The sequence below is a fragment of the Microtus ochrogaster genome, chromosome 21 (assembly GCF_000317375.1).
Source record: "Microtus ochrogaster isolate Prairie Vole_2 chromosome 21, MicOch1.0, whole genome shotgun sequence".
Lineage (NCBI taxonomy): Eukaryota > Metazoa > Chordata > Mammalia > Rodentia > Cricetidae > Microtus > Microtus ochrogaster.
The window spans coordinates 39428262-39440319 of NC_022022.1; the positions used below are offsets into that span (position 1 = coordinate 39428262).

The window sequence follows — 12058 nt, forward strand, 5'->3', positions numbered from 1 at the left end:
GACCAATCCGCAACCTTGTGCAAGTAACAAGTGAGCGTGGCTATAGATGGCCTCTGCCTTCGAAGCCACTCCGGAAAAAGGGACGTGGGGGAACCGCGGGCTAGCCCTGATTGGCTGACCCATGCGTGAGGCGGGGCCTGGAGGCAGATCCGCCTCCCGAGGGGTGGTGCCTGCGCTCGGCGTTGAAGCCTAAGGACGTAGAGGGGTGCGGAGTGTGGCACCGCAGGCCTCGGGGCGGGGCCGGAAGTGGGGCGCTGAGATCCCCACCTCTGCGTTCCGGGAGGCCGCCGTTCCCCCGATCTGTTCCTGGTCCCCTTCGAGTCACAGCCTGAATCCGGGAGACCGGAGCCTTCAGCCTGGGCGGGGCGGCGCGGACCGGAAGGACGCCATCCCGGCCTCGGCCATGGAGGCTCCCGCGCTGTCCCTAACAGAGGAGGATCTGACTGAAGTGAAGAAGGACGTGAGTAGCTCGGCCGGGCTGGGCGCAGCGGGACGGGCGGGGACGGAGGAAAGCGGAAACCCGGAGCCGAGCGACGGGGAACTTCAGGTCGGAAGAACGCAAGGTCGGGGCACGACCCGCCTGCTGCACCCCGGGGCTGGCTGGAAGTGAGTCCACGGTGAAACCGGCTTGGGTGTTTCTTTGCCATCCGCTTCTCACCGGTGGCTCTGCACCCTTGCACCCTGCTGATCCCCCACCCCAGCTCACCCCCGCGGGAGCTGCTTGGCTAGGGCCCCCGGAGGGCTCTCTCTGGAGCAGACGCTGGACCAGATGTCCCCCGGCTGGAGAGCAGATGGGGGAAAACTCGTCTGTCCGGGGGGCTGTGGAAAGCTCGCCAGCTGAAGGCACAGCCTGGAATTCCCCTAGTAAGCAGACGCCCACGTATTTAAATGAAGGGGGGTGTGCGTACATCTAGCGAGGCTTGATTCCCAGGTAAACGTTGAAAATACTCAATAGCTAAATTGCCTTCTTCTGCTTAGAACACGCAGAACTGCACAGACACCTTAATATTTGAGAAAGATGACTTGAGGCACCATATGTTTCGTTTTCTTCTCCTTTAGTTAGGTGTTTTGCCAGAAAAGAAAGAAATCAGATAAGCACCCCTTGTATAATATACGTGAATTCACATTAAAAACAATAATTCTTTCTTGCTTAGCACCGTAGTGCTAGCGAAAAGTCGTCTTTGCGAACTTGACAAGTTGTTCAAGACGTTCTTCCGCTTCAGGTCCCTTTTTCTCCCATCCCTTACTCCTTGTAGGGTTTATTGCACTGCACCCATAATTAAAATTGGCATGGTTGACTGGGACTTGTGCTGTAGGTCCCTTGTTCGGTGGAGTTGGCAGGGCGCTTACACTCCACTTGAGACTAGGTCTTCGATAACCACTGTCCTCTTATTAAAGATGCCAGGAAAACCATGCACACACATGGCAGCTGTGCTCCCAGTTCTGTTTCATACAGTTTGGAATTTTCTCACAATCCTTAAGATAACCTGTAAGGAAGAGAATCTCTTTCCATTTTATAGCTGGCAAAGGCGGATCAGACCTGCCTATAGACACAGATGGGAAAACCACTGCGGACCTCTGTTTCTGGTCCAGTGGGTTCACTGGTGTTACCCTCCCCGGCGTTCCCAGTTTAGACCTGTGTCAGGTGTTCATAACCGTAGAGAAGCGATGCATGAGCCGCAAGGTGGCTACAAAAAAATTTTTTTTCAGGTGTCTGTCCTATTTTCAGAACTGCTGTGAGGCGCTTGAAAATTCATCCACACAATTTGAACTTCCTTCTTTCTCAACTCCAGACCTTTATTTACAGGTGCTTTTTAGGAACCAAGTTTTAATATTATACAAAGTATTCTTCTGTTTTCAGTCATTGAACTAATCACTGTCCTTCCCCCCAAACTGCTTGGCGTCCTTTTAGGAAGTGGCTGAAGTTACTTACATGAGGCTCTGTGTGTTTTCAGGCTTTCTTTCTGTGGCGTCTGTTGCCTGTGGTCAGCCATGGCCCCAAAATACTTAACAGGGATGTGACAAGTTTATATGGTACAAATTGAGCACTCTTCTAAGTAGCTTGATAAAATCCTGCACTATCCCACTGCATCTGGCCAGGGCCATGAGGCAAACCTTTTCCCCAGTGTATCACACTGTATGTGTTACCTACCTGCTAGTCCTTTAGTAGCTGTCTTGATGAGATTAGTTTTTATGGCAGATAGCTTCGGCATGGAGTTGGTACCATGAGGTTTCAGACATCACCTGAGGGTCTTGGCACAAGTCCTTATGTTGGGGGGAGCACTGTCCTGCTGATGATCCCCCAGGTGTAGGCGAACTTTTTTTTTTCCTGGCTGCAAGTCCCAAGTAACTAACTACACGTAGGCTTTTATTAATTACAAATGCTCAGCCAGTAGCTCAGGCTTGCTACTAGCTAACTCTTACATTTTCAATTCATCCGTATTTTTATCTAGGCTTTGCCATGGGTCTTGGTACCTTTTCTCAATAAGGCATGCTCATGTTCTGTCTCTGCTCAAGACTCCCAATTACTCCCTTCTTCCCAGCATTCTCAGTTTGGCTCTCCCTCCTAACCTTATTCTGTTCAGCTATTGGCCAGTCAGCTTCTTTGTTGAACCAATCATATGTTCACACAGTGTAAAGGAATATTCCACAGCCAGAACTCCTGTCTCCAGTGCTCCTCCCTCTTCTCGTCGTTTGTTTAATATGTCCTTTTTTGATTGAATTTGATTTAACAAATAGAGATTCCATGGTACTCTGAAGTTCATAATGTAATTTGGTTCTAACAGTTAAATTAAGAACTAAGACAAAATCCTGTTTTTAAAATAGCTTAATTTTGCTGAATGGTGGTGGCACACGCCTTTAATCCCAGCACTCAGGAGGCAGAGACAGGTGGATCTCTGTGAGTTCGAGGCTAGCCTGGTCTACAAGAGCTAGTTCCAGGACAGGCTCCAAAGCTACAGAGAAATCCTGTCTCAAAAAACAAAAGAAAAAGAGAAAAATAAAGCTTAATTTCTTGAAGGAAAATAGCCATAAAATGATAATTTCAGAATATTGTATTGAATTTTTCATTCATCCAAAACACTGCACTCTGAAATGCAGATTATACAGCATTAAACAGAACACCACTGCTTCTTACCTGCTCCAAATATATAGGTCATTAAAGCTGAAAAATAAAATATCTTTCACGGGGCTGGAGAGATGGCTCAGTGGTTAAGAACACTGCCTGCTCTTCAAAGGTCCTGAGTTCAGTTCCCAGCAACCACATGGTGGTTCCCAGTAATGAGATCTGGTACTCTCTTCTGGCCTGCAGGCAGACACAATACTGTATACATAATAAATAAATCTTTTTAAAAAATACAATATCGGGGGCTGGAGAGATGGCTCAGTGGTGAAGAGCATTGCCTGCTCTTCCAAAGGTCCTGAGTTCAATTCCCAGCAACCACATGGTGGCTCACAACCATCTGTAATGAGGTCTGGTGCCCTCTTCTGGCCTGCAGACATACATACAAATAGACTATTGTATACATAATAAATAATAAATAAATATTTAAGAAAAAAATACAATATCATTCACACAATTGTACAATTCAGATTTGGCTGTGAAGACAGCGTTGTACTTTGAATGAGACAGTCAAATGTGCCTGAGATTGATTCCTGGAGGTTATGACAGAGCTGGGGGAGGAACACTTGCAGGAGAAAAGAATTTACTGACAGGGACCTAAGACAGTCAAGGCCTATGTAAGTTCAGAATGTTGAGAGAAGGCAGAGGTTAACAAGATGAGATGGGAAATGTGGTCTAAGTAAACTCATGAAGGACTTGATTTTTTTCTGCTAGTAGAGGCTTGCTAAGGAATTAATAGGATTTTTGTTCGTTTGACTTTTAAGGATCTTTCTGCCTTTTCTGTGGATAGGACATGAGTAAAAGTAGAAGGTCTTGACTAGGTGTCCTGAGATGAGAGATGGTTTGGGTCAGGGTGAAGGCAGTAGCGTGAGTGAAGCAAAAGTTCAGGGTGCTTTGTAAGAAGAACACAGAAATAATGGGACTTGATGGGCAGCTGAGGCTGACGGTCTGAAGAGAGCTCGAAAGGAGAAGTACAAGCTTGATACTGGAAACCTTGACGACTACAGATGAGATGTTCTGGACCCTGTAAAGAGAAGTTTACAGGTGCTCTCCTGCAGTCCCTGTCATTGGAGGCTAAGGCAGAAAGGTCACAAGTTTGAGACCAGGTGTAGCAAGACCTAGGAAAGGGGTGAGAGGAAGTGTCCTAGAGACCACAGTGAATTGGGGCATTGTCGTATTTGTTCGGCAAGGAAGTTGTGTCTGGAGGAACACTGTATCCCTGCTCTGAGAAGCCAAATAAGATGAAGGTGGAAAGATTCTGTCAAAAGAGCAGATCATTGGTGACTTCGGTAAGAGCGTTGGGACAGAGTGGAAATGTCTGGGTATGAGCTGGGAAATGAGATAAAGAAGTAGGAATCTGGTGCTGCATGAGGCGTGTCCAGCTCATCCTGGATGCTAAGGTGAGGCTCTCCAGAGATGACCAGTGACCTCAGTCTTAAAAGATGAGGAGGAGCTTAGGGTATGAAAAGAGAAAACCAGACACATGACAGCATGGGACAGTGTCAGTCCTCAGCTGTAGAGGAACAAAAATCCTAGAGTGCTGCTGAATTACCACACTTTCAAGAGTCTTCCCTGCCATGATCCAGTAGTCACTGGACGTTGACTTTTATTGTCTGTAAGAGACTAGGCTGAACAGACACTGAGAGAAACAGCTAATAAATGGGACCTCCTGAAACTGAAAAGCTTCTGTAAAGCAAAGGACACGGTCAACAAGACAAAACGACAGCCTACAGAATGGGAAAAGATCTTCACTAACCCCACATCAGACAGAGGTCTGATCTCCAAAATATACAAAGAACTCAAGAAATTGGACACCAAAGGAACACATAAGCCAATTTAAAAAAAAAAAAAATGGAGTACAGACCTAAATAGAAAACTCTCAATAGAGGAATCTAAAATGGCTGGAAGACACTTAAGGAAACGCTCAACATCCTTAGTCATCAGAGAAATGCAAATCAAAACAACTCTGAGATTCCATCTTACACCTGTAAGAATGGCCAAGATCAAAAACACTGATGACAACTTATGCTGGAGAGGATGTGGGGGAAGGGGAACACTTCTGCATTGCTGGTGGGGGTGCAAGCTGGTACAACCCCTTTGGATGTCAGTGTGGCTAGGAACTTACACATAAAACGTTTGTTGTGTGGATAAATAAATGTGTGTGGGAATTCAGGAGATTAAAAATCTTTGAGAAACCTCCAATGAGGCAGCTTCCCTGCCATTGTTTTCTAACTCAGCTCTACTGAAATCTTGCACTGCCCGTAGCTCATTGTAATTGTGAGTCATATTCATCACCATTATCATTATCCCTCACAGGACCCATCACATAGTATGTACCATGCAATTCCTAAGCAATTCACATATTCATTTATTTCTCCTAACTATCACATGCAGAAACAGGCACAGAGGACTTAAGTAACTTGCCCAAAATCATGTGTCTAGTATGCAAGCATGAATATGTAATGACTGGCATCAGATCATCATCGTTTGTTAAGACAAACATGGACCTGATTTAAACAGTACACACTGTATGCATGAGCATTAATGACACATGCACCATTTTGTTTTCATGTTTCAGTTAAGTAAGCGCCAGCCTGAACTAGCTTCTCTCAATCTAGGCTTTCCTCTAGTCTTTTTTTTCTAAATTTTTCCAGCACTCGGTCCTATTCCATTATCTTCCTCTTTGTGCATCCCTTCCTTCTCCCTCCCACAAAGACTGGCTCCATGAGTTGTATAGGTTTCTAACTGACCTCACAGCCAGACATCTGGGCCCTTTGGAGTTTGGAGTTTTGTTTGTTTATACTGGTTTCGCAGTGAGGTGATATAAAAATTAATAACATTAGAAAGTTGCAAACTGTGAGGCTCTACACCAAGTTGTTCCCCCTGGTCCCAATTGTGAAATTACTTCCTTAATAGTTACTAGAATCTAAAGACATTTTTTCTTTACCCCTGAACTAGGGGTAAAGAAAACCTCTGCAGACTTCTAGCTTCTACAGGCCCTCCTCCCATCAGCTGGGTCTTAGTTTTCAGGTGTGATAAAAGGTGAACCAGACCATATGTCACAAAGTAACACTGAAGCATATTTTCTTTTCTCTCTTAGGCTTTAGAAAATTTACGTGTTTACCTGTGTGAGAAAATCATAGCTGAGAGACATTTTGATCATCTCCGTGCAAAAAAAATACTCAGTAGAGAAGACACGGAAGAAATTTCTTGCCGAACTTCAAGTAGGAAAAGAGCTGGGAAGTTGTTAGACTACTTACAGGAAAACCCCAAGGGACTGGACACCCTCGTGGAATCCATTCGCAGGGAGAAAACACAGAACTTCCTGATTCAGAAGATAACGGATGAAGTACTAAAGCTTCGTAATATAAAACTGGAGCATCTCAGAGGTGAGGGATGCCGTGCAGCAAGCTAAGGGTCAGAACTATTCAATTTACGTTCTTACCAGATACATATTACGAAAGTGATATAAACCCAGTTGGCTGTATTCGTATTCACTTAAGGTTAAGAAGCTTATTTCTAATATGTGCCTTAAACGTAATCCATTCAGAAATAAGCTCAGAAACACAATTACATTTTAAGAAGAGGAGCTCTGTGGCGTATGCCTATATTCCTAGACGTAGGAAGCCAAGGCAGGAGGACTGCCACAATTTCAAAGCCAACCTGGGTTACATTGTGAGTTCCAGGTGAGCCTGCTATGTAGAGCGACAGACACTCTGTCCTGACAACCGACGGACAATCTATAGGCAATGGATCTTAAGTTTGCCTGAGCTTGTCTCTGTGATTTTTTCCACCAGTTAATCAGGAGCAGTGATTGGCACATGCTTATAAGAATCCTGCATAAAGTACACATGAATTTAAACCAGTCAGCTTGTGAGAGGCATGGGACCTGAGACTGGCCAGAGAGGAGCAAGGCACCTCCCATTTCACCCTCAGCCCACGGCACTCTCTGACGGGACACTTTGTAGAACTCTGCTCAGTTTAAATCCCCAAGATGATACTCCCACCCCTTCCCCAGAGCACCAAGTTACACACACATACTCACAGTTATAGCCTAAGCTTACGTGTGCACAGGCTATAACTGTACCTGTTCCTCTTGACATTGGCAATAGAGAAGTGAGTTATTGAAGGCTCTGCCTGTAAGAAACTCGAATCTGGATGTCTTTGTTGCCTCTCCTCCTCACGCACGAGCTTTATGACCAGCATCTGAGTCAGGTTTGGTGGTCTACATCTGGACGCTTAGGGGAGGACTGTGATTTTTGAGATCAACCTGGGCTACTCTCTAAAATCTTGTCTCAAAAAACAGTGAGTCAGAGATGGGGAAAGGGGTGTGTCTATAGTGAAAAATTAGCAGAAAAGATGACCCGCAAATTCACTTTAGATTTCATTGGTTTTACCTATAACTGTCACCGCCGTGGTTGCTGTGCCTGGAGACAGCTGCGTGCTAGGCATAACAGGCAATGTTTGCATCCATCCTGTCTGGGCTGACTGTCCACTAGACCGGCAGGACATGGTAGAATTCTACGGTTGGACAAAGCACTGTTGTTTGAGCTGCGATGGTCGCTGGCTACCTGTAGCTCCCTCTGTGCACGGCAGTCCTGGAACATTGCATGGCTTGCCTGTTCAGTGCCGATTTTGTCAACCCTAATAGTAACAGCGAGTGTCTCAGGTCACTAAATCCTCTTCAGTTCTAATACCCCATGACTCAAGAACCAGTAATTGCCATTTATTGACTTGTAAGGTATTTTTTGCTTTTTCGAGACAGCTTTGAGGCCTGTCCTGGAACTCACTCTGTAGACCAGGCTGGCCTCCAGCTCATAGAGATCCACCTGCCTCTGCCTCCCAGGTGCTGGGATTAAAGGCGTGCACCACCACTGCCTGACTTGTAAAATTTGAGTATGTCTGATTACATTTTGTTTTTAATAAAATAATATTTTTTGCCAGAATGTTAAAGAATGTTTCTTAGATAAAAATGGTATATGTAATCCTAGCACTCAAGAGGCTGAAACAGGAAGACTCAGAGTTCATTCAGGTCGCCCTGGGCTGCTTAGCAACTGCAGCACTAACCTACGCTGTAGGAATAACATGATGTTACTCTCTTTGGACTCTGGAGGGGCCTGTCACCCAGCTCCCAAATGAATCACAGGCGGAGGCTTATCTTAGTTATGAATGCCCAGCCTTAGCTTGTTCCTTGCCTGCTTTTCTTATATTATCCCATCTACCTTTTGGCTGCTGTGTCTTTCCATTCACTTATTTTTTTAAATCTCACTGTGTGAATTGCTGTGTAGCTGGGAGGCTGGCCCCTGATGTCCTCCTCCTTCTCGGGGTACTCCTGAACCCCTTCTCCTAGTTTTATCCTTCTGTATACTCTCTGCCTGGCAACCCCACTTATCCTTTCTCCTGCCTCACTATTGGCTGTTCAGATCTTTATTAGACCGTCAGGTGTTGGAAACAGGCAGAGTAACCCAGCTTCACAGAGTTAGGCAAATGCGACATAAACAAAAGTAACACACCTTACAATAATATTTCCAGCAGGGAGCCCTCTCTCAACGGAAATAAAGTTAGCTATGAACAGCTGCTTACCTTTTTTTAAAAAAATTTATTTATTTATTATGTATACAGTATTCTGCCTGTGTGCGTACCTGCACCCCAGAAGAGGGCACCAGATCTCATTACAGATGAGTGTGAGCCACCATGTGGTTGCTGGGAATTGAACTCAGGGCCTCTGGAAGAGCAGTCAGTGTTCTTAACCATTGAGCCATCTCTCCAGCCCCCTTGCCCTTTTTTTTAAAGGATTTTTTTAAATATGTCTGAGCTGTTTGCCTGTATTTGCATGCCTGGTGCCTGCAGAGTCCAAAGAGCACATCAGCTCCCCTGGAACTGGAGTTACAGATGGTTGTGAGCCGCCGTGTGGATGCTGGGAACTGAACCAGGATCTTCTGGAAGACCAGCCAGTGCTCTTAACCTTTGAGCCACTTGGCCTCTTACCCCACCCTACCCTTCCTTCAGCTGTCAACTATACAAGTAATCATTGAATGTGAACAACGTGGCATTGAGTTAGCTGCCGTGAGGTGGTGGCCTTAGCCTGCAGTGTAAATAGTAGGATTCTTGTCAGAGAGCAAGTGAGGTCTGCAGAGGATTGTGACAGCAGCTTTTGTAGATTGCAGCAGAAATCCTGCCGCTGAACATCAAGGGGCAGCCTCTAATCCCAGCTCTTAGGCAGCGGTTGCAGGAGCCAGCCTGGGCTACATAGTGAGGTCAAGGGCAGCCTAGGCTACACGAGACCCTGCTGCAAATGTCGTACCAAGGTGGTACTGGAACTAGCTCACAGTCCTGGAGGAGTTAGAGGGTGGGAGGCGTGTCCGTTTTGGTTCCCTTCTCATTTGCTTTCTGGATGCTCTGTTGTAGGCTTGCAGTGCAGCAGCTGTGAGCCCTTTGCAGCTGCAGCCACCAACAACCTTTCCAGGTCCAATTCAGATGAGAGTAATTTCTCAGAAAAGCAGAGAGCGTCCATGGTCACGTACCACCCGGAAGGAGAATCTAGCACCGCTCCCTTTTTCTCCACGGAGTCTTCTCTGAATTTGCCAGTCCTGGAAGTTGGCAGAACTGAAAACAGCAGCTTCTCCTCAGGCACTCTTCCTCGACCTGGGGACCCCGGGGCCCCTGCTTTGCCCCCAGATCTGCAGTTGGAAGGAGGAACTTGTGGAAACTCTAGCGAGATGTTTCTGCCCTTACGGTCACGTGCTCTCTCACGCCAGTGACCTTCACTGCCTAGTGTCTCAGTGTTGAAACGTGTTGTGAATGATAGAATCTTTTCATAAAGCCACTGTAACAGTACACTCACGCTTCACATGTGTCCTAAATCACAGTGTGCACATCTCTGTAAATAGGGTTTGTTAGCGTAAAGAAGCACACTACGGGTAGCTGTGTGCTTCTCTGTATTGACCCTTTTCTCTTAGATGTTTAGTGTTTTGAACTTTTTATAAGACTAATTTTATCAACATATTTCTCAATTTGAGAAATCAACTCATGGCTGAGAATAATGTTTCTTAGCACATTTATGCTACAAATTTTCAGTTTGATATTTTTCCCAATGATCTGGCCGTACATCTCAGCAGTACACTCTTCTGACTCGTAGAAAAGCCAGGCACTAAGGAGAGTCTCCTGCTCCTTGGTTCCGAGAAGCCTTCAGGTTCTAAAGGAGCACCTGATGGCATTGAGTCTCCTGTGACCTCAGTGGCCACGGTTCATTTTGTACTGCTCTTGCCAGCCGACTAGGTGCCTTTGAATTTCCGCCTTCACGTCCTCATTCTTAGCTCTGGAGAATACCGTCCTGGCTGGGCAGTCGGTGCACGCCTTTAATCCCAGAGGCGGAGCTCTGAGTTCAAGCCCAGCCTGGTCTACAGAGTGAGTTCCTGGACAGCCAGGGCTACACAGAAAAAACTACAAGTAACTAATTAATAGTACTTATAATTGGATAAAAATACTTCCTCTGAGCCTCTCATTCTTGTTCGATGAACACTGCTATATGGATAAAGTAACTAGAGAATTGTTTTTGGAATATGTGACAATTTTGTTTTTAATGTTTTCATCAAGCAGCCACTGGCTACTGCTGTGTTTTTATTGTATTACAAAGTTTGACTAACTTTACACATTTAAAAAATGCTGATTGTTTTCATTTAAATTATAAATACATGTTTTCTGACATCCACCTTCTATATATTTCTATTATTTAAAATGTAAGAAATGAAAAGTTGCTATTAACAATAAAATATTTTAAGGTAGTAATGTTTCAGAGTCAAAAACTCATAATGTCTGATTTTCGAATGTCTAACCCTTTTTATATATACTGGTTTTTAAAATAGAAAACAGTATTTCAAAGCCAACATGCCTATGATTCTACCACTTGGGAACTAGAAGCAGAAACATAGTGAGTTTGAAGTTACACAGTGAGTTCAAGGGCAGCCAGAGGCTGTAATCAAGACTGTCTCTGAAAGAGGCCGGGCGGAGAGAGACGGAAGAGGAGCTATGAATTGAGAGGATGCCTTGACTCAGTAGTAGGCTATACTTTGTTACTAAGCTAATGGATACAGTATTAAAAGTTACTTTTTAGGAATACCATATTAACACAGTATAAAAATCATACTTCCCCTGTTCACTTTTTAAATTGCTTTTTGTTAAAAGCATGTTGTTTGTGCAGATATAGGTTTAACAGAAAATTTGAGCAAAATAATTATTAAATCCTCTTCCTCCATGTTCCCCATACTTACATTGATGTGGTAACTTGTTTCAGCCAGTAGGCAATATTGAACATTGTTATTAACTAAAGTCCATATCTGGGTCCTCCCTTGGTTGTCTGAGTTGTAAGTTTTTAGGAATATATGTTACATATCTACCCAAAAGTGTCCTAGCCAAGTAGTTTATTTTCACTGCTTTAAAAAATCTTTCCTGATGCACCTGCTCTGCATCCTTCCATTCCCAGCAAGCACTGGCCTTTTCTAGAATGTCTCGTTGTTGGGTCCTAAAGAAGAGAGCGGCCTCAGACTGGTTTCTGCTCCTCAGGCTTTGCAGGGGGTGTGCCTCATCCTTAGCATAGTATTAGAAGGGCCAAGCAGGCCAGGGGAGTGGCTGTTAGTAACTTAGGTTGACTCTTTGTTTTGTTTTTTAATCTTTTTAGTTTTGTTTGCATTTTTCATTTGTTTTTATTAAATAACTATAGTATATATGTGAATACATGTTTGTGTGGAGGTCAGAGGTCAATGTCTGTGTGTGTAATATATGTGTGAATACATGTTTGTGTGTGTGCCTGTGTATGGAGGCCAGAAGTTGATATCTGTGTGTGTGAGTACATGTTTATGTGTGTGCCTGTGTGTGGAGGTCAGAGGTCAATGTCTGTGTGTATGAGTACATGTTTATGTGTGTGCCTGTGTGTGGAGG

The 12058-nt window shown here is 44.8% G+C and overlaps 1 protein-coding gene across 1 annotated transcript; it reads left to right on the plus strand.

Annotated features, from left to right (window-relative positions):
• Nucleotides 1-226: 226 nt before the first annotated feature.
• On the plus strand, nt 227-10856 carry Bcl10 (B cell CLL/lymphoma 10). Its single transcript, XM_005357398.3, has 3 exons — nt 227-460; nt 6222-6510; nt 9530-10856. Exons 1-3 carry the CDS (start codon nt 404-406, stop codon nt 9880-9882), a joined length of 699 nt encoding a protein of 232 aa, XP_005357455.1. The 5' UTR covers nt 227-403; the 3' UTR covers nt 9883-10856.
• The last annotated feature ends 1202 nt before the right edge of the window (nt 10857-12058 follow it).

What these genes read in the sequence shown, in the direction of transcription:
- Bcl10 (XM_005357398.3), top strand. Translation starts at nt 404, where the DNA reads ATGGAGGCTCCCGCGCTGTCCCTAACAGAGGAGGATCTGACTGAAGTG. An exon ending in TGACTGAAGTGAAGAAGGAC is followed by an intron (nt 461 to 6,221) that starts GTGAGTAGCTCG and finishes TTTCTCTCTTAG; the next exon opens with GCTTTAGAAAATTTACGTGT. An exon ending in AAAACTGGAGCATCTCAGAG is followed by an intron (nt 6,511 to 9,529) that starts GTGAGGGATGCC and finishes GCTCTGTTGTAG; the next exon opens with GCTTGCAGTGCAGCAGCTGT.